General features: G+C 40.7%; 1 protein-coding gene across 2 annotated transcripts in view; it reads right to left on the bottom strand.

Annotated features, from left to right (window-relative positions):
- Positions 1 to 599: 599 nt before the first annotated feature.
- Positions 600 to 24,141, bottom strand: part of LOC142501109 (caspase-3-like) — a 33,578-nt gene continuing 10,036 nt past the window's right edge. For both annotated transcript variants that reach the window (XM_075610493.1, XM_075610483.1), the window contains 6 exons: positions 18,537 to 18,635; positions 17,547 to 17,683; positions 13,081 to 13,209; positions 4,250 to 4,425; positions 3,227 to 3,347; positions 600 to 2,315 (listed from right to left, as the gene is read on the bottom strand). In XM_075610493.1, the coding sequence (XP_075466608.1) occupies positions 2,077 to 2,315; positions 3,227 to 3,347; positions 4,250 to 4,425; positions 13,081 to 13,209; positions 17,547 to 17,683; positions 18,537 to 18,610 (876 nt within the window). In that variant the 5' untranslated portion in view covers positions 18,611 to 18,635 and the 3' untranslated portion in view covers positions 600 to 2,076. The remainder of the gene's footprint in view (positions 2,316 to 3,226; positions 3,348 to 4,249; positions 4,426 to 13,080; positions 13,210 to 17,546; positions 17,684 to 18,536; positions 18,636 to 24,141) is intronic.

Raw genomic sequence — 24,141 nt, 5'->3', positions numbered from 1 at the left:
CGTTTCTGTGAGAGCAAAGAACTGGAGAGCAAGGGGAGAGAGCAAGGGGAGAGAGCAAGGGGAGAGAGAAGGGGAGAGAGAAGGGGAGAGAGGAGAAAGAGAAGGGGAGAGAGAAATTTGTGAGTGCTTTATTTTGGAGGTGTACAGAAGTAGCTGGGAAAGAGGTATGTAAATAATGTGCAGTGCAAAAGTGCAGTGTCTGGGAACATGAAAAGCTAGAGGGAATGAGAAATGAATAGATGTGGATAGAAGGACAGTGTGAAAGTTCTCTTCTATCTCGGTAAATATAGCCCTATGATTCCCCTTACATAGTACCTAAAGCCATTTGTTTTCTAAGTATGTATTACAAAGTGGTGCTAAACTGTAAAGCATCTTTAGGTTCATTTATGGGAAAAGCCACGTGGCCAAGGTGGAAATATTGAATATAAATACTTGTGAGTTGAATTGCAGTCACACTCACTGTGTCATTTTGTCCAAGACACCATAGCGCTCAGGTAGGGTCTCACTGTCTCTATTACTCTATGTTTAAACTTACATTTCTGCATTTCAAGATGTACCCTGGAATGAAGACAATGAAAAAAAAACAAATTCAATAGACATTACCAATTTAAATCAAAGCCAATTTTATATAGCAGGGATCATTGAAAATACAAGGAGATTAGCGCCACTAATCCACAAGTCTTTTCCACCACTTTAATGTCTACAACTTTAAAAAGATACCCCATGCTTATCATTATCTCTAGAAAGTTTATGAAAATGATCAAAAATAATTTATACAATTGTATGCAACAGTGATTTACGGGTTTATTATCAGGGAACTGCCATTATTCATACAGCAGGTTTCTACTATGCACCGTCAAAATTACATCAACTAAAGCAATGCACAACATATATGGTGAAGTTCTCGCCCCTGCCCTCAATCTTTTTTGAATCTATTCCAAAAGTGAGGTCACTATGATGCCATTTAAATCAGATTACTAATATGTAATTTATTTTACTTTCCTAGCATTTTTTAGTTTAGCTTTAAACAGGCCTAACCCCTACAGTAATCTATAGTACTATATTTATTCACATTTGCTCCATCCCATCAGAAAGCCCAGAGCTGTCTGTAACTGGAGTGTGTTCTCCCTCTTATGCGGAGCTGCTCTCCTAAAGCAGATTTAAGCCCAGTGAGGTTACAAAGTGGAAGGCGCTTAACATATTTTTGTTAGCAATAAACCCCGGTTTTAGAATCAGCGATGCAGGAAAAAACTGCAGTGCTGGAAACAGACCTTCTATTGTGTAGTATGGTGAAGAAATCTTTCAAAAGTAATCAAGCAGGGGGTGACTGTATGATTATGAAATGGCTTTAAAGGTACAGATGAGCAAACCCTTTTTTATTCTGCACTAATCCAGAATGTGAAACCGATACTTTACGCAACTATACATTCAACAAAGTTCTAAGCACCTAAATGTTTTTTTTTCCTAACGTTTATGATGGGGCGATTACATAGATTCATCCAAGCACTTTATACTGTATATATAAAAAAAAGTTTAACCCCTCTATATTTTTACATGGTGAAAGAGGCACTCCGTTGTAAAACTTGGAGCTGTATTAATAACATGTCTATTTAGTGATTAAAAAAAAAAAAAGCGAAACATTGCAAAGTTGTATGAAAAATGAAATCATCATTACAACCATCTCACAAAAACAATAATCTTCTAAGAAAAACGTCAATCCACGAACAGCAAGCACTACAAAATCTATATTCCTTTAAGTTAAACAAAAGCCCATGAAATATCTGCATTACATATATTTTTAGATTTCACCAATACAGTAATATTGCAATTTGTGGCCTTGATCTGTATGGTAGGTTTCTTTTTCATCCTTCTGGTATGTAGACCTGGATATCTTCATAATAAATCACAGGAAAAGTCCTTCTGCTAAAAATAACTGCCAATGTTTCGTTTGTTGTACAGAAGTTCGACTTCAAGCATGACAACCATGGCATCATGTTTATGGAATGACTGATCTGAAGTTGGTATGAACTTGGATTGCGGGTGTAGTATGGGATGCTAGTGCCTTTGCTTCATGTTTCACATTTTTTCTGGCATTAGGAACAGGGCTTTTGTGAGCATGGAGACAACACATGGGATTTGTTTTTTTGCATTGAATTCTGAATGATTTGAACAGGATTCAAATTCTGATGCCACCATGTGATTCACACAAGTCAGTATTTGGAGCAGCTCAAGTTTTGTTCCATATAATTTGAGCATTTCACACAGGGACTGTATGAACCATGAACCGTTTGCTGTATTTCTCCAGGAATAGTATCCTAAAAAGAAAAAAAAAAGTAATCAAATGTCAATTTATTAATGTACCAATCATACAATATGGTAACACTGTTTATTTTAATTAAACTATTGGACGTTCCCTTTAATAAAATATTGAACCAACATTTTGCTTTGCGTCAAAATTAATAAGTGAAGGAAGAATCAATCAAAATAAAAGGGCACTAAATTATAACGACGACTTACGTCTGAATCGCTGAACTATCATTACTGGAATAATACCCGCTCAATTACATTTGCACCTTGCTATTTTACGAGCTTATTACATATATCAAATTCAATTTCCATCAAATCAATCATTTATTTAGATGCGACTTGCATCGTAACAAATAAGCAAAAAGGGGTTGAATGAAATGAAAGATTTCCTCCACAACACTGAAATTGTGTGTTAGAGTTTTCCCACTGTGACAAAGAACCCGTTGGCATTTTCTTTGTGGCAAAGGCACTGGAAATAGCAGTGCAAAACAAGGAGGAATCAGAACTGAAATGAGGTTTTTCTTGCGAAGGGCTGTTTGTTAACGTGAGGCTTCAATAATGAACAGACTTTGTTCATCTGAGGCTCACATACACTCAATTCTACCACTATCATATCACAGTTAAACATAATGTAAGTCTCAGAAATAATTATCTGGAAAACTGTACATTTTACATCGATTTGTCTCCGATGATTGGGGCACAGTTTGCAATAAAATCCCTTCATATGTGTATACATAAAAAGAAAGCATTATTTGCATACAGTGTTTATAAGGAAATAAATAGCTGTTCACAAGACATGCTGTGTCTGCTCAAGTGGGACGTCTGATGGTATTTGCTTAAAAGCAACAGTACTCCCATCTTTAAATAAATGTACTAAAAATATAAAACTCTGTGACTAGTGACAAAAGAGGATACATACCCGGGACTGTAGAATATGCATAGAGAAAATCTGCCTCAACAGGTATTCTCTGAGTTTCATCATATGGTTCACTTCCACTGTCCATTTCAACTCCTGAATCAAGGTCTGTACCTCTGCATGCCTTAGAGAAAACAGAGACCCACAATATAACATGTGCATCAAGGGTGCCCAAGTAAAACTATTTACCCTAGCATATACAGTATATGTTAAAACACAAACTGCAAATGAACCACCACTTTGGTTGAAGATTGGAATTGCAATATTAAAGCAAATGTATCTCCCAAATATAATGGTTTGCTCTGCTTCTTTTCGAACACCTTTTTTGCAATGATTACATTTATGTTCAATTAGATTTAATTTAAACGGAGATTACGACAATTTTATTATACTATTGATAAAGAAGCAAGGTCAGAATATAGTTATAAAGCCACTGCAAGCCATGACTGTGTAAGTGGAACGGCAACTATTAAATGCTGATCTACTTCAGACAAGCCTACAGCGAAAACAGGCAGCTTGCAACGTACAATTCTTTGGAGTCTGTGTTAATTAATCATATCACTTTGCTTATGAACTTTATTCACTAGCACAGGGGTGGGCAACTACTCCAGTCCTCATGGGCCACCAACAGGTCAGGTTTGCAGTTGCCCACCCCTGCGCTAGCAGATGTATAAGCTCAACTAACCACAAGGTAATAAAAACAATCAAAATGTCAGTTTGCTTCATGGAAGTACAGTGTACTGTCTACATATACAACTGCAGTCACGTCAGAATACTATTGCATGTAAACAAATGCACGGCAATGAAAACGACTGGCTTCAGATAGATCTTTGTTCCAAGTCCTGAGCTAAATCAGAATGTAACATTTAAAGTGTTTCTATGTGCCAGCTTGTTTCAGGGTTTCCCTCCAATGACACAGTACATGAAAGGTCAATAAAGTAAAACAGCTGACCACTATTCTACAATGCAACTGATGCCATTCACAAAAACATTCATGTGGAAGAAAGCACATTTTTTTTACAATACCTGTATAAAGAATACTTTGGGCTTTCCCAGCAGGCTCTTGCATCTGTCCCCTCTGAAGAGGCTCGTGAGGTTTTTAATAGGAAGGCAGTCATCTGTACCATATATTAAGCCGTCCTCACCATGACTCAACAGCACACACACAAAAGAACTTCTCTTGCTGTGGTCCTCCTCAGAAACTAAAAATGTAAAACAAAACATTAATGTTTAATGGGACTGTACATTGCACTAACACATATACATATATAGGAGATGTCATCATCAACCCTTGTTGACCCACGGCTGCATGAAAGGCGTCTCTTCTCCATAGTACTTGAACACATTTTCTAATTGCATCTTCAAATACTGTAGTTTGTTTGGAAAAAACGGAGCACAAACAAGCCATGATAAAAAAGAAATGTGATCAAGGGCTATCTCCCATAAATACAAGTTTATTAATAGCTTACATGGACAACCAATTAGAGGCAGCAACAGAACCAGAATTTTGGACCAATGTGAGGCCTTCTGGATGTATACATTGAAGACCAGGTTTTCCATTAGGCCTCAATACGGATTGGGATCTGAACCATTTTTTGTTATGAGTCTGCACTGTTCAATTTACTTGATCTGAATTCAGTTTCATGGTAGTGTATATGCTATATAGTCTAGTAGAGCAAGGAGATTCGATATCAATTTTTCACATCTTTATGGTCAATTTCCTGAATAAGGATCTATTAACAATTATTAATATTATTCATGATATTGATAGTTTTGATGAACCAAGTGGTGGTTATTTGTGAAGGAGCTTATATAAAAAGGTATACAGATTATGTTATAAGTGCTTGTGGAGTTTATACAGTACTGGTTTGATGTGAATCTCCCAATGTTCCTGTTTAAATTGATCGGTTTCAATGAATATGATCAATTTCTCACGTTTAAATTCATATTGTAGGATTTGATAGTGTACAAATTGGTGTGTTGCAGACTAATGGTTAATAAGTATGTAAAAACAGTACATTTTAGATTCTCTGTGTGTAAGGATTCCTATCTATATCAAGTACTGAGATTATTTTATCTAGATAGATTTGGACTAAAACTAAAATTAGAATATCATCTATTTATATATTTTGCATATATGGGATTGTTTGAACAGATCATTTCCTATATTTAGATATGTTATTAGTGTAGCCGAGTCCCCCTCCTACCGCCAGTGAAGGGGGAACTCTGCTGGTTTGGCCGGAGCTCCGCGCGACCGGGAGTGTGGGGACGGCCATTTTGTTTATCGTGCAGTTGTGACGGCCATCTTGGATTGGCTCAGCAAGTGCCCAAGGGAACTACAAGTCCCAGAATGCTTGTGGAATTGCGCCGGGGGCTTTCAGGAGGCTGTGCCGGAAAGGAGGGAGCTCAAGAAGGAGGATATCCTCTAGGACAGCAGTGCGCAAAGTGGGGGGTGCGAGATTCGTTGCGGGGTTTAAAAAGAGGCCCCCACGCGCGCTTCCCGAATACATTTAAATGAATGGCGGGGAAACTGCAGGGCCTTTGTAAACCTTACTTACCTTGATTCAGACGCTCCTGGTGACACGTTGCCATGGCAACGTGGCGTCAAATGACACCGCTGGGTCATGTGACATCACATTGCCATGAAAACGTGACATGACGCCAGCACGTCTGAATCAAGGTAAGGGGGGTGGGGAGCGCCAGGTAAGGGGGGGGGGGGGGGGGAGAAAGCCAGCTGGGGGGCGCCGGGGAAAAATACGACAAGGATCCAGCGTGCTCAGTCGCGGGGGAGCCTAGGAAGGAGAAGGTAGTGTTCAGGGAACAATAGCTACCAGGACTAGGCCAGATCTTGCCCCGTAGGCCCCGAGTCACCAACAGTTAAGTGTTAAAGGGAAGGCCCCAGATAGGGACTTTTCCCCTTACTAACCATTCTGCACCGGTGACCGGACGGCCGCGTGGTGCTCTGCGACCTGGGATCAGGCCGTAGTACCCCAGGACATTCAGGTGAGACCCTCCAGCTGGAGCTCACCCGAGGCGGGTCAGGACCCTTAGGAGAGAGGGGATGTGTTGGCGGCCCGCTGCGTGGGACCTGCTCCAGCTCACTACGCCAAGCAGCACCTGGGTACTGGAGTACCCAGGCAAGTACCCAACCTGCACCTACATCCACAGTGGGTAGCGCTACCTCACATTTGGGTGGGACTTGCAGGGACAGGACACGAGGGGTATTGGTGCCACGGCACCCTCAGTACTTTGGGGGAACCACTCAGTGTTTGAGGTTACTGCATTATACTGTTGGTACCTATGTATTGTGTGTTATGTGTGTTTAGTATTGTGTACAGTAAAGTTGAGTTATATACTTTGTGTGATGTATTACTTACTACTGTGTATACGGTTCCTGTGAGGGGTTATCCCGCCAACGTTGGGATCCCTCATAGGTGGAGGTGCTGCACGTAAGGAGAAAGAGCTCACCCCAGGCTCCTAGAGGCGGAGGTACAGTAGCACACATAGTCGCCCACGTAGTTCCCATAGGCATAGGGAAAGGGGGCTACATTAGTCGTTTACTATTATTTTTCATTATTAAGGTCTTATACCTGTACACTCTTTTTTTAAACATGTATTTTACCTGTATGTTATTTGTTGTTTTTTGATTAGTACAATAATTGTTCAATCATAATTTTTTTTTGTAATGTCTTATGATTTATATTATAACTATATCCTGAAGGATTAGAAAGAGTGTTTAGTATTTAATTAGGTGATTCCCCCGGCTATATTTGTTTTTCTTCTTTTGTCTTTAAGTTTCTTTATTTTTTCACCTTTTATTTTTATTTGTTTAGTGATGTCTTTAGGGAGTTCCTCTAACGTTTGAATGGAATGTTTATTCGTGTGCATTTCTCTGACCCGCTTCATTTTATAAACTCTTTTGCTACTTTGTAGTTTTTCCTTGTACTGTATGTCCACTTTGTGAAGCACAGTTGTGTTTATAAGACATGTTTGTCCCATTGTGGGTCAGCTGACTCGTGCAGTCAATGGGACTGATGTTATACACATGCGGAAGCAAGGCATCTCATTCGTGGGTTGCCGGCTGATGACGTCACTCCCGCATGGTTCAGGTATGTACCTTTCATTGTACTTTACACCTTGATAAAGAGCCTCAGCTCGAAACGCGTTGGTGCATTTTTTTTTTTAATCCTTTGGCAATCAATGTGAGCTATGAATACACTTATTTTTACGGGTTACCACATGATCACATTTGTTCATGGCTTGTTGGATGAATACTATCTGGACCCATTTATGTATACTGCTGAAAAGTTTCTATTGAGCGCACAGGGAGTTTGTGCCCCATTCTACACTGGACTCTGCTAATTTCATCTTCCCATCTTACTTTTGGTATTGGTCATACATATACAAGTGGTTCTCGTTTTCCGACGTTTCATTTTGATGAACGGCATATTCAACGCTTTATAATACATAACAGTGGGCAGTTTTCCGACGCATGTATACTTAACTCAACAATGGACAGGATAGATGTCCTTTTATATGTATAGGCCTTATACCCATGTCAAAGAGAGAAAACATCACATGGTACAATAACGTAATACAATTTAATAACAAAATGGCGAGACATTTGAAATCTCACTCACAAACTCTCTAATAAAAATGCACATGTAGATTACAATGGATCAATGATGCTGAACCTGCAGACCATCCCTGACGTTACAGACAACAGCACCATTGATCCATTGTGATCTCCATGCGCATTTTTATTAGAGAATTTGTGAATGAGATTTCAACTGTCTCCCCATTTTGTTATTAAATTGTATTACGTTATTGTATCATGTGATATTCTCTCTTATGTATATTCTCTCTTTTATATGTATATGCCTTATACCCAATGTCAAAGGCCATCTATCCTGTCCATTGTTAAGTATACAGCTTTCTCTTAGTCATCTTATCTCAGCACTGTCACCAAGTGCATGGGGTTTACCTCTATACCAAGTACTGCATGTGTGTCATTACTCTAAAAGTGCATATCTTGTCATTAATCCTCCACTCACTTTGGAAGGGACAGGGCACATTATTCCCATCACGGTTCTTTGAACTGTTGAAATATACCAGTATTTATGCACAAGTGGCGAGTTTGTCACAGTAGATAATTAGAAGGTTTACATGGTTTCATTTTGGGTCTCCCTAGCACTGGTCAACACATCACAATGAGGACTCTTTTCTTTGAACCATGTGTAAACTTTATGGTGTATTTTTTGCCCGTAACCAAGTCTACCAAAACCAAAAACGCCAGTGATGTTTCCGCTCAAAAACACAATAGAATGCCTCTTACTTAGGAGGGAAGGAACATAGGGCGTTCAGAGAGAGACCAAAATGGAAATTAGTCGCTCGTTGGATATCCCTCATACAACAACTGTGACAATTGTTGAAGACAAAGCCAGAATATTGGAACAGGTTAAGGGCTCAGCTCTTATGAGAGCAAAAACAATAAAGGCAACGTGATGGACTTATTGCCGAGGTTAAAAGACTCCATATTGCTGTAAGATCAATCCCAGCGTTGTGTGCCCATTAGCTTAGCCATGATTCAAGCCAAGGCTTTGAGTCTTTTTGAGGACAAAAAGCAGCAGCATGGAGGAGGGTCCAATTATGAAACATCCACTGCAAGTTAGGGCTGGTTTATGCATTTTAAAAACAGGGCAAACTTGTATAACATTAAACTTACTGAGGAAGCCGCTAGTGCTGATGAGGAGGCAGCTAAAACTTTTCCTGCTAAATTAGCAAAAATGATAGTGGATGGTGGCTATTGTTCAATGTAGACAAGACCGGGCTCTACTGGAAGAAAGTGCCTAGTAAAACCTACATTGCAAAAAGAGGAAACATCTCAATCTGGTTTAAAAAAGTAGCCAAGGACAGGCTTACTCTTTTGCTTGGATCAAATGCTACAGGTGATTTAAAACTAAACCCCTTTGTTTGCATAGCCCTTAAATGCCCTAGGGTTTTCTGCATGGTAAAGATCGCACTTCCAGTGATTTGAAAGTCCAATCCTAAGGCTAAGGCCCCGCTGCCTCAGACCACGCACCCGCATTGCAGACAGGCAGCACGTGGAGAGGTACTTGACCGTATCTGCGGTCTTTAGGGAGCGGCAGCCAGGGGGCGTGATTTCAGCGGAGGGCTGCAGCAGGGGTATCCCGGACTGCAGGAGGGACCCCCCACATGCCCTCTGCTGCTCTCCGTGCTATTCCCCCCTCCACATGCCCTCTGCTGCTCCTGTCCGATACCACCCCCCCTCCCTCCCCTCCAGCGGATGGCTGCAGCGGGGGTCGGTCTCCCGGGCTGCAGGAGGGAGCTGCTGCCGGCTGTATGCTGGAAGGTAAGCAGCCCTCCCCCTAACCCCCCACAAATGCCCTCCTCTCCGTGCTGATCCCCTCCCCCTGGTCCACACACAGACAGACACACACACCACCCCCCGCTACCTTGTGGAGGAAGCTCTCTGACAGCTCCCGCCGCTGATAGGCTCATCAGCGCACCACGTGACGCGTCACCGCAATTTTCTTGCATCCCCTGGCGGCTGACACGTCACAGCGCGTTGTGAGCCGTGCAGCGAGGGAGGACTGGGACCGGCTAGGAAAGGATACCCCTGCTGGTGAGGAGCGCGCACGCAGCCACGCGCCACCGGACCAAAGCCTACGGCCATGGAATCACTCCTGAAAAAGGCTTCCTGTTACCCAACACCATTTTGTTCTGGCTGTGGAATTATTGCATTTAAAGCATTGCTCCTCCTGAACAATACTCCTGGATGACTTGTATCCCAACGTTATGGTGGTGTTCATGCCCTCAACACCACCACATTGATCCAGCCTATGGACCAGGGCTTTTTTTGATTCATTCAAGGCTTACTATCTTTGTTGAGCTTTTGCCCAGTCCATCAGGCCAGCAGATGAGGAAGGGCGTTCAATCTTGAAAGAATTTTGGAAGGGTTTCAACATTCTCTATGTAGTGAAAAAACCATCCGTGCGGCATGGAATGGGGTAAAATAATCACATTTAAATGGTGTTTGGTGCAAATTGTGTCCCAATTTTGTTTCCGATTGCCAAGGCTTTACAGAGACAGTAGCCAACGTTAATAAAAGTGTTGGGCAATTGGGTAAAGATCTCAAGCTAGGGAGGTGGAAACAGAGGATGTTGAGTTGTTGGCATAACATTCTAAGGCCTCGGGCATGGTAAGCGCTTATGCGCTGACCCATGCTGCTGCTCGGCAGTGTGCCCCTGCAGCCGCAATGAGAGTGGCTTTAGCAGGGGCTCGCTTACGCAAGCGTGCGGGAGCGTAAGTCTTAGCAAAATTTTAAATTCAAGCGCTCAAGGGAGCGCAGGGCCGATCACGTGAGCGGTTCGCCCAATGAGGGCGAACCAGCTCCGTGACGTCACAGCTCCCCTCCCCCCCGCCCGACACGTCCCCGGACGGCACGCAGTCTAAGGCCAGGGAAAGCACCCATTTTCCCTCAGCGCGCCTCCGCCCGGCTCCATTCACCCTGGACGCAGCCTAAGGCGTTAAGCAACTAAGACCTTATGCAATTTGAACAGCAAATAATTGAAGATGAAGAAGAGACAATCTGTTGAAGAGATTCCTCATCGTAATGCCTTAACGACTTTGAGAGGCATTTAAGCACATCGATCATGCATTTGTCATATTTGACAAAAATAAAACCAACATTGAACGCGGTTCTCCAGTCAGTCGAGGGATGTCCAATTTAATCAGCTGCTACAGAGAGATCTACAGGTAGAAAAGCATCTGTGCAGACTTCCTTAAAGAGCTTCTTCAAGAGAACCAAATCATTCACTCCACCTAGGACTCCTGTGAGTAGTCCACCTATATCACCTCCAAGAAGTCCTTCCAAATCCCCTCCCAAAAGCCCTTATAAATCCCCCCAAGATACCCCCCAACCACTTTCATCCTTCAATAAGTCATATTGCTTCTACTCTATATCATTATATTTAGACATCATAGTTACTGTAAGTACTGCACATATTATTCCCCAAGTACACTAGTCTGGGTCATTGTGTGTTAAAAAAGCCTTTTTGGCCTTGGTCAGAAACGGAACTTCAATTTATAACATTGATCCTATGGGAAAATGGGTTTCTCTTTATAACGCTTCACTACCCAACGCTATTTTAAAAAATGCATGTGTCGGATAGCCGAGTACTGCCTGTACATACTGTGGCAAATATATTATCCCCATCTTCGGGGACTAATAGTAATGCATATTAGAGGAGGGTGCCACCTAGTGGAAGCAAGGCAGTACTAGCAATAGAAAAAAAATAAATAAAGTTCAGTACATATAACATGTACAGAGCATACAATATTTATGGAGTGCTCCCCCAGCCTGCATCTCTGAACCACAATGACAACTACAATAAAAAAACATTTATCATTTCTGAGCAAGAGCCTGTCCTGACACTTCAAGTACAATGCTCTTGCATGGCAGACCAATATGGGTCTATAAAATGTCAAATCAACCTGTGAGTATAAAGTAGGCAGAAAGGCGACAACTGAGGCAATCCATGCAAGCAGAATAAAAAGGGAACATGTTCCAATGAAAATGGTGTAGTGACTTACATAAGAGAACGTATTTACTTCGTTGTGAATAATGTCTCCTAAAGGCCCTTGGTCTGCTGACATTAAAGCAGCACTCCTGGTGACACTTTTTTTTGTTAGTTTAAAAACAAGTGTGTTTAACAGTTATGAAGCAGGGGGTCTTCTGAGCTAATCCACATTGATTTCAGCTCTGGGGACCCCCTGCTTCCAGAGATACTGAACTCTGTAGGTGCTGCCGTTAGGAGCCCCAGCTGGGCGATCAATATAATAATAATAATAATAATTTAAAAAATAAAAATGTATTTCATATAGCGCTTTTCTTCCAATGGGACTCAAACGCTTCACAGTTACCATAATAGAGCGTGGGTAAGCAGCATTGCACATAGGATTTTTACAGACACAATATGGCGGTTTAAAAGTTCTGTGGGCCAATAGGAATATGCAACAGCCTCCCTTGTGACTTCCTATTAGCACGTGACACGGGAGCATTAAACTGTGCAGAGACAGCGGCAGCCCCTATGGAGGTACGTATATCGGAAGACCCCTTGCTTGAAACCTATTCAAAATAATTAAAAAAATTAAAACACAAAAAAGTGCTCATTTAAAGCGGCTCCTGGTGACACCTGTTAAATTACAGTGAGACAAGTGAATCGATAATTAGTATTTAGGGCTTCAGAAGAAGTATAATTACAACAGTAAAAAGTATAACCTTGAATTCACTTTCAGTAAGAATGTAAAATGAGAGCACTTGGTGGAACAGCAATAAGAAGTAGCCAGAAAACTACAGGTATATTTATTAAATGTACGATTCGGAATACCAATACTTACTAACGCAATAACTAAGAGCTGAAAATAATAATCTAGCTTGCTGCAATTCCGGCCTGAACTTTGTCCCTCTGTAGGTGGTGGTTAGAAAGAGTCTGAGCCTGATCTCAGTGGCCATATTTCTCTCCTAGGAAATGTAAACTCCAATTGACGAACAACCAGGGGACCCCCAGGAGTTGGGAGAATTGTGGGACCGCCAGCAGTGATTCAAAATGTTTCTGTTTTTTTTTTTTAATTTAAAGTGGCATTCTGAGTTGTTCAAATTCAGTTCATGAGTAGCTGGAATTGAGGCTTGAAAGCACTATAAAAATAATAAACATCACAGAATAACTAAAAGGCTGGGGAGGTGACCCAATGACCTGCGACTCAAGATATCAGGAAGAATGAAGATAAATTAGACATTTGTTTAAAAGAATTACATTAAGAACTTTGCTTACCCAGCTTCAAAAGTCTAAAGATGTCAGAGCACTTTTGATCATTGAAAATCTTCACCTGGAATCCCAAGGCTCTGAATGTCCCATTAAGTCTTTGGGCATCTGCATCTGTACCATTCCGAATTCCCATTCCTTTGAAAGTGCAAACAAAAACAGTAACCCGATTATGCAGAATCCATCTTAAAACGCAGTCCTTCCTCTGAACAGTTTATAGTGTGAAAATATAGCCACCATGTAATCTGTGCATTCAGAGAGATATACAGTACACATACACATTACAGGACATAAACAAGGGATCAGGACTCAAAATATACTTAATAAAAACACATTTCAATAGTTATATACAACATTTAAAAAAATATTTGTTTGGGTTTTTGTATGGGTACACAGCAATATTACAATAAAACAGTGATAAGTAATATATTAATTATATTTTGGGTGGCCCAGCCGTGGGGCTGCCAGCTGACGTTATCAGGTTCCCTCAGTTAAAAGTATAATCTTGTATTCACAACATAGATAAAAGAAAATAAGAACCCAGGAGCTCAGAAAACCAAAATCATATACAGGAAAGATTCCACATCACTGTTAGTCAGTAAATCTGTGTGAACCAGCAGGATACAGTACTCTGTATAAATCAGGCCAGTGTTTTTTTACAGGAGTGCATAGGAGTGCATAGGAGTGAGAGAGAGAGAGTGAGAGAGTGAGAGAGAGAGACACAGAGAAACACAGAGAGGGAGACAGACACAGACAAATGAAATCCCGGACAACACCGGGTAGATCACCTAGTTATTAGTAAAATGTTTGAATGTCAGGGCACGTCCACCAGAGGTGAACCATCTCCCCTTTTTGGCCACAACCCCTCCAACACAGATCAGAAGCCTCTGGGTAAATCTGCCTCAGTTTGCTTGGTGTTAAATACCATTGGAATAAGATTTTATATATATTCTTTTGGTCGTTGTACAAATGGAGTCGTCCCTGTCAATCTCTATGTTAAGATGTTCGGACCATTTGAGCATGTAGTTGTGGTCTAGGGTATTTACTGATGACTCCATTCCCAGGTATATCCTCGTGATCAGACCCTTCTGGTAGATACCTCTCCTACAATACGACTCAAAATTTGTGATATTAGGAACATTTAAACACTTGGACATTTTATGGAGAAAATGCCTAATTTGAAAAAAATTGAACATGTGAAGATCCGGAGCCTCATATTTATGAGCTCGACAGGAAATTATATTTCCTTTTTCAACAAAATCTGCTATTATCTTGATATTTTAATTTTGTAATTTACTAAATTATTTGGGGTCACAACCCGGGGAAAATTTGGGTTATTAAAAGAGAGGAGTTAGTTGAGACACAGAGGACGTAAGCTTATATTTCATTTTGGTTTTATTCCAAATATTCCATGTGCACCTCATGGACCCCAACTTGAACATCCTGGTATTAGGCTCCCGGACAGCCCAAAGGGACATTGGCAGGGAAGAGGCTCTCCTATAGTGAGATTCAATGGCAAGTCAACAAAATAGATTTGGGTGAGCGTTCCAAATCATCACCTGCCTCAGCTGGGCTGCTTGGTAGTACTTTAATACGTGTCAGGGACCCCCATGCCTCCCCTCACCTTTGAGGCCAACATAACCGACCTAGCTGTTCTCGGTCACTTGCCTCGCCAGATAAATTGAAAAATCCTGTTTGCAGATTTTTAGTTCAGATCCCGGTATCTGGACCAGGAGAGTCTGGAAGTAGTAGAGCAGTCTAGGAAGTATATTCATCTTAAACTATTCTCCCGATCCACAATATCTGGAACTTGTCCCTAGTTTTGATTTTGTCAAATAGGGGGCGGGGGAAAAATTACATTTATACAGGGAGTCATATAAAATCTGACAATTTTGACTCCTAGGTATTTAATATGGTAGGAGCTCCAGTTATAATTAAAATTCAATTATAACAGACTAAGTTCAATGGCTGGAAGGGTCAAATTCAGGGCCTGCGACTTATTATTAACTTTATAGCCCGACATTTTGCCAAATTCTGTTAGAAGGTATTGAAGGTATTGAAGGTTGGGTAGGGATGTCTGGGGATTGGCTAGTGTTATTATATCATCTGCGAACAGAGAAATTTTAGTTTATTCCGCCGATTGGGATACCCTGAATATTAATATCGCCTCGAATTTGAGGCAAATGGCTCAATTGACAAGGCAAAGAGGAGGGGTGACAATGGGCAGCCCTGTCTAGTTCCATTTTTGATCTCAATCATATTTGAATTGTTTCCCGGGTGTTTAGCTAGAGCTGTGGGTTTTTGATAGAGCTCTCTAACACCCTCCAGAAAGGGCCTCCAAATACAAACCTGTACATTGGGTTATGTAATTTTAATAAGGAAAACCAAGGGGGGGGCGGGCGGGTGGGGGGAGAGAAAGTGTGCACATATGTTATAGTGACTACTGTATTTCAAGAAAAAAAAAATTCTGGTCTTCCTGTCGGACTTAAGAATGGGCCCCCAAGCTATTCTGAGAGTGACGGGCTTGACCTACAGTATATATTTGTGCCATAGAATCTGGGGGAACTGTTTTAACTCATCTTGGTCAAGTCAGGTACCAACAGTAAAGAAGTTTATAAAAGTTTTCTTTAATCGTGGTGCATATTGAACTCAAAAGCGGCTACACAAATATCGGTCCAATCATCAATTTCAAATGTGCCTCCTAACTCCTCCTACGCATAAACAGACATTTGTTTGTTACTTCTATACAGTGCTGACACCCGCCCTCGCTATGGCTATCCGGCCTCAATCAGAGTATGGAAATGTGGATGGTGGTACTATGATTCTTATTGTTAGGGATACTACAAAATGTTTAATCTGTCGATAACGGAACGGTTCCTTATTGGCTAGCTGAAATGTCTCCATTAGCTCTGCAAATTAGAGGAAACGGTCTCTGTGAAATAAATCTTTTACTCTGAGGATGCTCGCCGACAGCCAGGCCTTAAAGACCGCAGTCTGAATACCCGTGAGGAAGGTCGGGTGGGCGAACAGAGGAGTTATACCTGAGCCTCATGTAGTCAATATAGTGCTATTTTAAGAAAACATGTAAAAGCATTATAAATGTAATATATTCACATGCACGTGTATATTATTGGAGTTAAGCATGCACTTTTACCCATTTAAGTTAAAAAAAACAAAAAAAAAAAAACACCCCCCCCCCCCAAAAAAAATAACGCCCCTGTAGGATTTGAAAATAAATTGAAATGATGACCAAATTACAAAAAAGATCACACACACTTTTTTCAGTCCTCCTAGCGACTATCCTTTATTAGGAAGCATTTTATATAAACGTTTGTACCATAATTCTTGCTCTGTCTCAAGCACTTTATAATGTGCTTATGTTCTTCGCTAAACACCATTTTGTAACTATGCACTTGGTGATCATCAGGCCATCCCCAATTCTAAAAGATAATCTAATAAATTATGAAATAATTCTTCAGTGTAATAATCTACTGTGACAGACATACAATTGCTCAAATTGTCCTGAAAACGGAGTGATATTTCTGCAAGATATGACGAAAAATAAAAGGTGTCCGTTTTTTCTGAACACAGTGTGTCTTTGGGATCATTGAAACGGATAAGGACAGTAAGATAAGTGAAACGGAAAGAAGACCCTCCATTGTCTTGAGATTTACTATTGTCCCCTTTGGGAATTGTTTCATCAGAGTGCAGGAGACTGTATTGATCAACTGACTGGATTATCTCAGACGCTTAGTTTTTAAAGTACATATGCATTTCATATTTTTGTGGTTCTCCTATTTTTCCTTCCTCTTTTTTCTTTAAAGTGAAGTTTTTTCAGTGATTCATACATCTTTTGTAAATTAGTAATTTTTTCAATTCTTTATCACATCCTTTTTTTTTTTTTAAACATTATTTGGATACAAGTGCATGCTATAAGGTGCACTACACTGTAATATATACACACACACACACACACACACACACACACACACACACACACACGCGAAATCAGTGATAAAGAATGATTCCATGTTCTTTATGAATACAGCTATATAGTAACTTAACACAATGATTTATTATTTATATGCGATATATAATCTGAAGATAAAAAAAAAACCTGTGCCGATGGGGCTGCATACTGGATAAAAACTGAGACTACAAATTGAGAGTTTGTTCAGGTTCACGTCATTGAGGATTCACGATTGTCCCTAGCCCAAAAATTGGTTTAATGTTTATAAATGGCTGAATTGTTCGAACAAAGGGAAATCAAGCTGATATGTAGTCACACTCATACATTGTAATTGTAGTACATTACGTAACAACCCCCAAAGAACTGGGCAAACAATCTACTCCCGGCCAAACAAACAATAAACTCCCTTATTTTCGTCAATATTTGCCACTCTCACGAGAGTACAAAACAAATACAGGGACAAAAAGTATATGGACATTGTAATAAAGAACTGTTCATGTCTTACTTGTGGATGAATGAAAGTTCTTATTGTTGATAATGAGACACAGGCCCTTCTCTTGGTAATCCATTCTGTACTGGAATAGATGAACTAACTTGGCTTTCTTTTCCAATTCTTTTGCATCACCACTTTGTAGTCTTATTCTGCATAGAACAAGAGAAGGTCAGATCTTACCAATGCCCCAGTTACCCGAGATCACTTTGACGGCTCTCTTGACATGCTTTTTTTAAAAGTTAGGTATCCGTGTATCCCATAGCACGGGCAATTAATAGAGCCTTTTCAGAGATATTAAAAAACAACAACAACAACAACAACTAATAGTAAGATAGAATGGATAACAACACTTTTCCTAAACGTGTAAGTATTACTCCCAAGTTTCAGGCTTGTCTGTCACAGTATTATACACTATATGGGGATCGAAAAAGATTTTGTAAGAAACCAGTGCCCCCCTTGTGGTGAAAACCAAAATGCAGAAAAATGTATATTATAGGGCAGGGGCGCGCAAACCGTTGGTACTGCGCCTCCTTGCCTGCTCTCGCTCCCCATACCTTTGTACCGGCGTCAAATGACGCAGCAGGGGTCATGTGATATCACATGACCCCGCAGCGTCCGAAGCAGGGTGAATCAAGGTAAGCGAGTTAGAAGCCTCACGCGGCCCCCCAGCATTTAATTGCCTTGGGGAAAAGCGTGGGGCCTCTGTTACTGCTGCGTGCCAACCACCACCCCCCCAAATCTCACCCCACCCCAAGTTTACGCACCCATCATAAGGAGCCACAGTAAACTGTAATTTCCACACTCTTTATATAGAATGATCTGTCCATTATACAAGGTGTGTAAAACATTCTTACATTATAAATAGTGTTACATGGAAGTAATTCAGCACCTCACTTACGAACCTATAAGGCAGATGTGAAAGTGAATGGCCTGTAAAGTGCTTTTAGTTTAGCATTGTGTAGTAAATTATGTCTGTGCTTGGTATTGTTAAGCATCACTTACAGCTGTGTGGATAAAAATGATCTGGTATCTGTTGCATCTGCTCCAGGTTGCACACCATTTTGTTCATCTGCCATTTTGGTTTCTTAATTGGACACAGCTCTAAAATAAAAACAAAAAACACACACGTATTTATATTCTGTAGAAGAATTTTATGTGGAAATGTCAGCATTTGCAAGATCGACTGACTGAAAGCTGCAGCTCTAGTTAGACAATTCTATTTAGAAACACATTACTGTTATTATTCACCGTAAAAACCATATTGCACATTTACTCCAGCAGGTATCAATATGAGATTCATTTACAGTAGCTGTAAAACATAATATTATATATATATCTCAAAAAGGTATATTCGCTCAACCTAAGGAGGTAATAAGATAAATAATATGGCGCATTAAGGGAAACGTATGTACACCAAGGCCAGAGTGAGAAAAAATGCTCCTAATTGCATGCACTGAATACTATTGGTGATGTGTTAAATTTTAGATATTAAAACATAGCTTTTATTGATTACTATAGAATACAAGAGTATCAAATAAACAATTAGTAAAACAAAAATGGAACAAAGCTCCTCTGCACAAGGATCAAATGCTCAATAACTAAACAGATCCAGAGTGAGTAGTGGGTCAAAGACTGTAAATACACACAGTGTCTTTCTCCCTCTCGCGTCCTTGGTTTAAAAGAGAAAGTAGTCGCAACGCTGGAGATTTTCCATGGACATGTATTGCAGCATCCAACATTAGTCACAGCCAGAATATTGCATCACACTATAAACAAAATACATTAGAAAATGATTGTGCCCACCTGACAATGAATCCCATAGAAATCAATAGGATTTGTTTTATTTGATAAATAGGGTAAATGGGTTTGCATCGATGCATAGACCACATCCTATAAAATAATTATTATAAAACAGACTACATTTTTACATTACAGTTCTTATGATTGCCACAATGCAACAACATTACGTGCAAAAGGCGCAGTGACCTGGAGATTTTCTCTGCTCTTTACTTGTTATACATTCAGGGGCTTTCTACTAAGTGGTGCTATTCCATAAGACACCACCCTGTCCATTTAAGAGGTTCAGAAGGAGTCTTCCAGGGCTGGATTGTGGAATAGCATCGATTGGTAAATATGGCCCACAATGTTTTGTTCGGAGAACCAACTTGCAATCACAAGACAATAAAGTCTGCATTAAAAAAACAGCTGAAAACATGCATTAAAACTGCTGAAAACATACATTATAACATTTTAATATTTCAATATTCTCAATCTGACAGTTTCAGGTCGCTTTGATGAAGATTGCTGGTTTCCAAAATAAATAAAACACGTTGGGTAAAAGAGCAATACACTATTTCCTTGGCCTCTACCAATAAGCCCTTGTAAAGCTTTGGCATGCACAAATACTGTAATAAGGAATTACACTAATATGGGAATCCTATGATACCCGTCATAATTTAGGTTTGTAAAGTAAATGAATATGTTTATATTATGTATTTCAAAACAAAAAGACACCACTGAAGGGGAACACTGCACTCAATCAGAAAGCATTCTTTGTCTCCAGCTTTTAAACATTAAATCAGCAGACCGAAGTGCCAACACATAACAAAGCGGACTGCTCCACTTCCAAAGCCAGCAAAGATGACTTCATCTTCATGCAGTAATGCACTAAAATTATTCTGTGAGATATATCCCCAGGGATGGTGATCTCATGCGGTTATCCATCAAACACATTGCAGGGGACACGTCATTTCTGGAAACATGTAAAACGTCTGTCCAATAGGATTCTATTTTCCTAAACAATTTCATTTTACTTTCACTACAAGAACTCACAGATTCCAAGCGTCAAATGCCCAAACCACGTTTTAAAGAATTTGTTGTAAACTGAGACACAATTGCTTTCGTCATTAAAACATATTGGTTCAAATTTCTGTATATCATGCTCATGCCTGAAATCGCATATTAATAGTTCTAATTACCACAGATCCCAGTGCCAGACTGCACATAAATACCTAGAGATGGAGATAATAAATAAATAAATAAATATATATACATACACACACACCTAGAGAAAATAAATATATATACACACACACACACACCTAGAGAATATATATATATATATATATATATATATATATAGAGATATACGACAAGGCAACATAAATTCTCTTTTTCACTTATCCGAGGATCCGTGTATAAGACGGCTACAATATCTTATAAATGAAACACTGCGTTGAACAGTTTGCTGCTGTTGCATTGACGTGTTACTCGGAGAGAGTGAGGTCACAGTGGCAGACACAGGTACAAGTACTTGTCTATAAGGCTGCGCTCATAGTGCAGGCTACGTCGCCGCGACAGCGTGACATCAGCCGTCACAACAACGATTCCTGCTTATAGTGCAGGAGACGAGGGTGACCGGTCACGCGCTGGTCGTCGAAAAAAATCTAAATACTTTGACGTCCAGCGACCGCTATGCAGCGTCGTCGTGGTCGCGTCCACTATGGGCACCCGCGACGGACTGCAAATACTTGTTACAGCGCTGTGCGACGTAGCAGTCGCCGAAGCCAGCACTATAAGCGCAGCCTATCAGTGGAGTGGGAATTGTTCTTGTGTGTCAAAGAACACCTGTCCAGGCAAAGGTTATGGGAGATTGCAGAAGAGCTTTTGTGACTTCGATAGATATCTTTTTTTCTTGGGATACGCTGTATTACCACATTTTTTTTTAATACGGCTACTGTGTAAGCTATTAACACAATAGGTGCCTAATATATATATATATATATATATATATATATATACACTCTATGAGTTAAGTTATGGTGAGTAAAAAAAGTGACAAAAACCCTCCACAGCAAAGCAAATATGCAAATGTAAATACAACTGTATGCTCATCTGCTCATCTGCATGTCTTGGGCAGGTCTGCAACCCCGCCTTTCACCATTATCACCCAGCACTTCCACTGCAGCAAGGGATTCTGGGAAATGAAATGCAAATGAGCACACAGTGCCACTTTTTGCGTCAAAAAACTTTTTTAACATGGTTCCCTATAGGCTTAAGCTTGCTGCATGGTCACAGCTTTGAGCACAGCCAGGGTTAAGGTGCATACCCAGAAAACCCACCCACAGACAGCTGTTTCGACCTTAATGGGTCTCATCAGTGTGGGGTTGGTTAACTGGGTATGCAGAGAAGCTAAAGGATGGGGTTTACCATACTGAGTCAAGTTATGGTGAGTAAAAAAAAAAAGGTGACAAAAACCCTCCACAGCAAAGCAAATATGCAAATGTAAATACTGCTACAGTATGCTCATCTGCATGTCTTAGGCAGGTCTGCAACCCCGCCTTTCACCATGGCTGTGCACCTTAACCCTGGCTGTGCTCAAAGCTGTGACCATGCAGCAAGCTTAAGCCTATAGGGAACCATGTTAAAAATGGTTTTTGAAGCAAAAAGTGGCACTGTGTGCTCATTTGCATGTCATTTCCCAGAATCCCTTGCTGCAGTGGAAGTGCTGTGTGATAATGGTGAAAGGCGGGTTGCAGACCTGCCTAAGACATGCAGATGAGCATACAGTTGTATTTACACACACATATATATATATATATACACATACATACATACATACATACATATATATATATCTGTGGGTAGGAAGAAGGAAAATTAATGTCCCAGAAATGCTTCCTGCAAAAGGTAAGCAGGGACAATGGCACCATGGGTTAAAATATGTTGACTTAAAAAAAAAAAAGTTAGATAAAAAGCGGGTGCTAGAATCACTTCAGTCTCTACTAAATCTGTCTCATCTCTCTTGTCAAAATCTTGCTCCTGGCTTCCTATTAAATCCTGTATTACTTACCGAGTCTCCGCCTCGCTTTTAAGGCTATACACTCTTCTGTCCCTTATTACATCTCAGCCCTAATTACTCACTAGACACCATCCCAACTTTTGTGTTCTGCTCAAGGATGTCTTCTGTCTATTCCTTTTATATCTAAATCCCTCTCCCGCCTTAAACCCTTCTCACTCACTGCCCCACACTTCTGGAATGCCCTTTGCCTCAATATCCAACTAACTCTCTCTGTTCACCTTTAAGACCCATCTTAAAACACACCTCTTTAACAAAGCATATGGGTAGCTCCGTGGCTGATACGATACACTTCACACATCGACCTTGACCCCTGCAGACGCACTTACCAGAACACCTTCCTACTGTCTCTGTGCGTTCTTCCTACTTGCAATTACATTGTAAGCTCTTCGGGGCAGACATTCATTTCCCTATTGTTACTCTTATTCTCATTATGTGTTATATATTACCAGGTCATGTATTACTGCTGTGAAGCGCTATGTACATACTGTAGATGGCGCTATATAAATAAAGATATACATACGAGTTGGCTATGTATTGCAAAAGATTTTTTTAAAGATAGTGTGCAAGGAGACAAAAGGAGTGGTTTGACTTCCTTGAGTTATTCTTTTTATTAGAATATCAATGCAAACAGCTTCCTTAGCAAGATGCCATCGCCCTTAAAGTACACATTTTACTTATTTGTTTCAGGGGGAAAATGTATTGGTTTCTATTTTATTTTTTTGGCATGTGTAATTCTAAAACGTATCTGGAACCTTAACTATGGGCTAGTTCAATGGATTACAACTTTTTTTTACTTAATGAACCCTAGAATTAGATTATGAAATTCCGGGGTACCTCAACCCGCTCACGTCCATCTCTAGCTTCACTCACCACATTGAGACAGGAAGCCGGCAGTTTGCTCATGCGGTGCAGTCCTTGCACCCAGCCGCGCCCCCCCCCCCCCCAGGACGCAGCTTCCCACCCCCCAGGACACCGCTTCCCCCCTCCCCACCCCCCCAGGACACCGCTTCTACCCCCCCCCCAGGATGCAGCTTTCCACCCCCCCAGGACACCCCTTCCCCCTCCCCACCCCCCCAGGACACCGCTTCCCCCCCCCCAGGATGCAGCTTCCCACCCCCCAGGACACCGCTTCCCCCAGCCAGCTCCTGTCAGCCGGAAGTTGAACACGACTTCCAGCGCTGACAGGAAGTAGAGGAAGGATCGTAATGATCCTAGGATCGATGCTGCTGAGCTGGGGAGCTGCTGAGTCATTGCTATGTGATGGGGGGGGGGGGGGGGGTGCCGCTGGGGCAGGGAGAGTGTCCCTGCTCTTTCCCCCCATGCAGCCGTGGAACACATGTTGAAAATTCACTGGATTCGTTTATACAAAATGCCAAAGAGAGAAAAAAATATAATAATATTCATACACACAGTATTCTAATAAAAGCAAAACAAATAATAAAAGAAAATAAATAAATCCACAACATTGAAAGTTTAAACAAAAAGTGGCACACATTTAAAACTAATAAAAACATGTTACTAGCATTCATTTTCTGTGGAACTACAAAGTACAGCCCTACACACTTCCAAAGAAACCAAAACAGTCACATGTTTGGCATTAGAAAGATTACATTTGTGTTGCGTAAGCCAATGCAATCTCACATTTTTTTTTTTGTAGAAATGGAAAGGAGTTGCACCACTAAAGACATTAGGGCATGTTTTACAATATTCATTCCTTTTAGTGCCGGATGATGGCGCAACACCAGA

Source organism: Ascaphus truei, chromosome 1, assembly GCF_040206685.1.
Source record: "Ascaphus truei isolate aAscTru1 chromosome 1, aAscTru1.hap1, whole genome shotgun sequence".
Lineage (NCBI taxonomy): Eukaryota > Metazoa > Chordata > Amphibia > Anura > Ascaphidae > Ascaphus > Ascaphus truei.
Note: the sequence above shows the minus strand (reverse complement) of the source record. Positions and strands in the feature narration are given on the sequence as shown.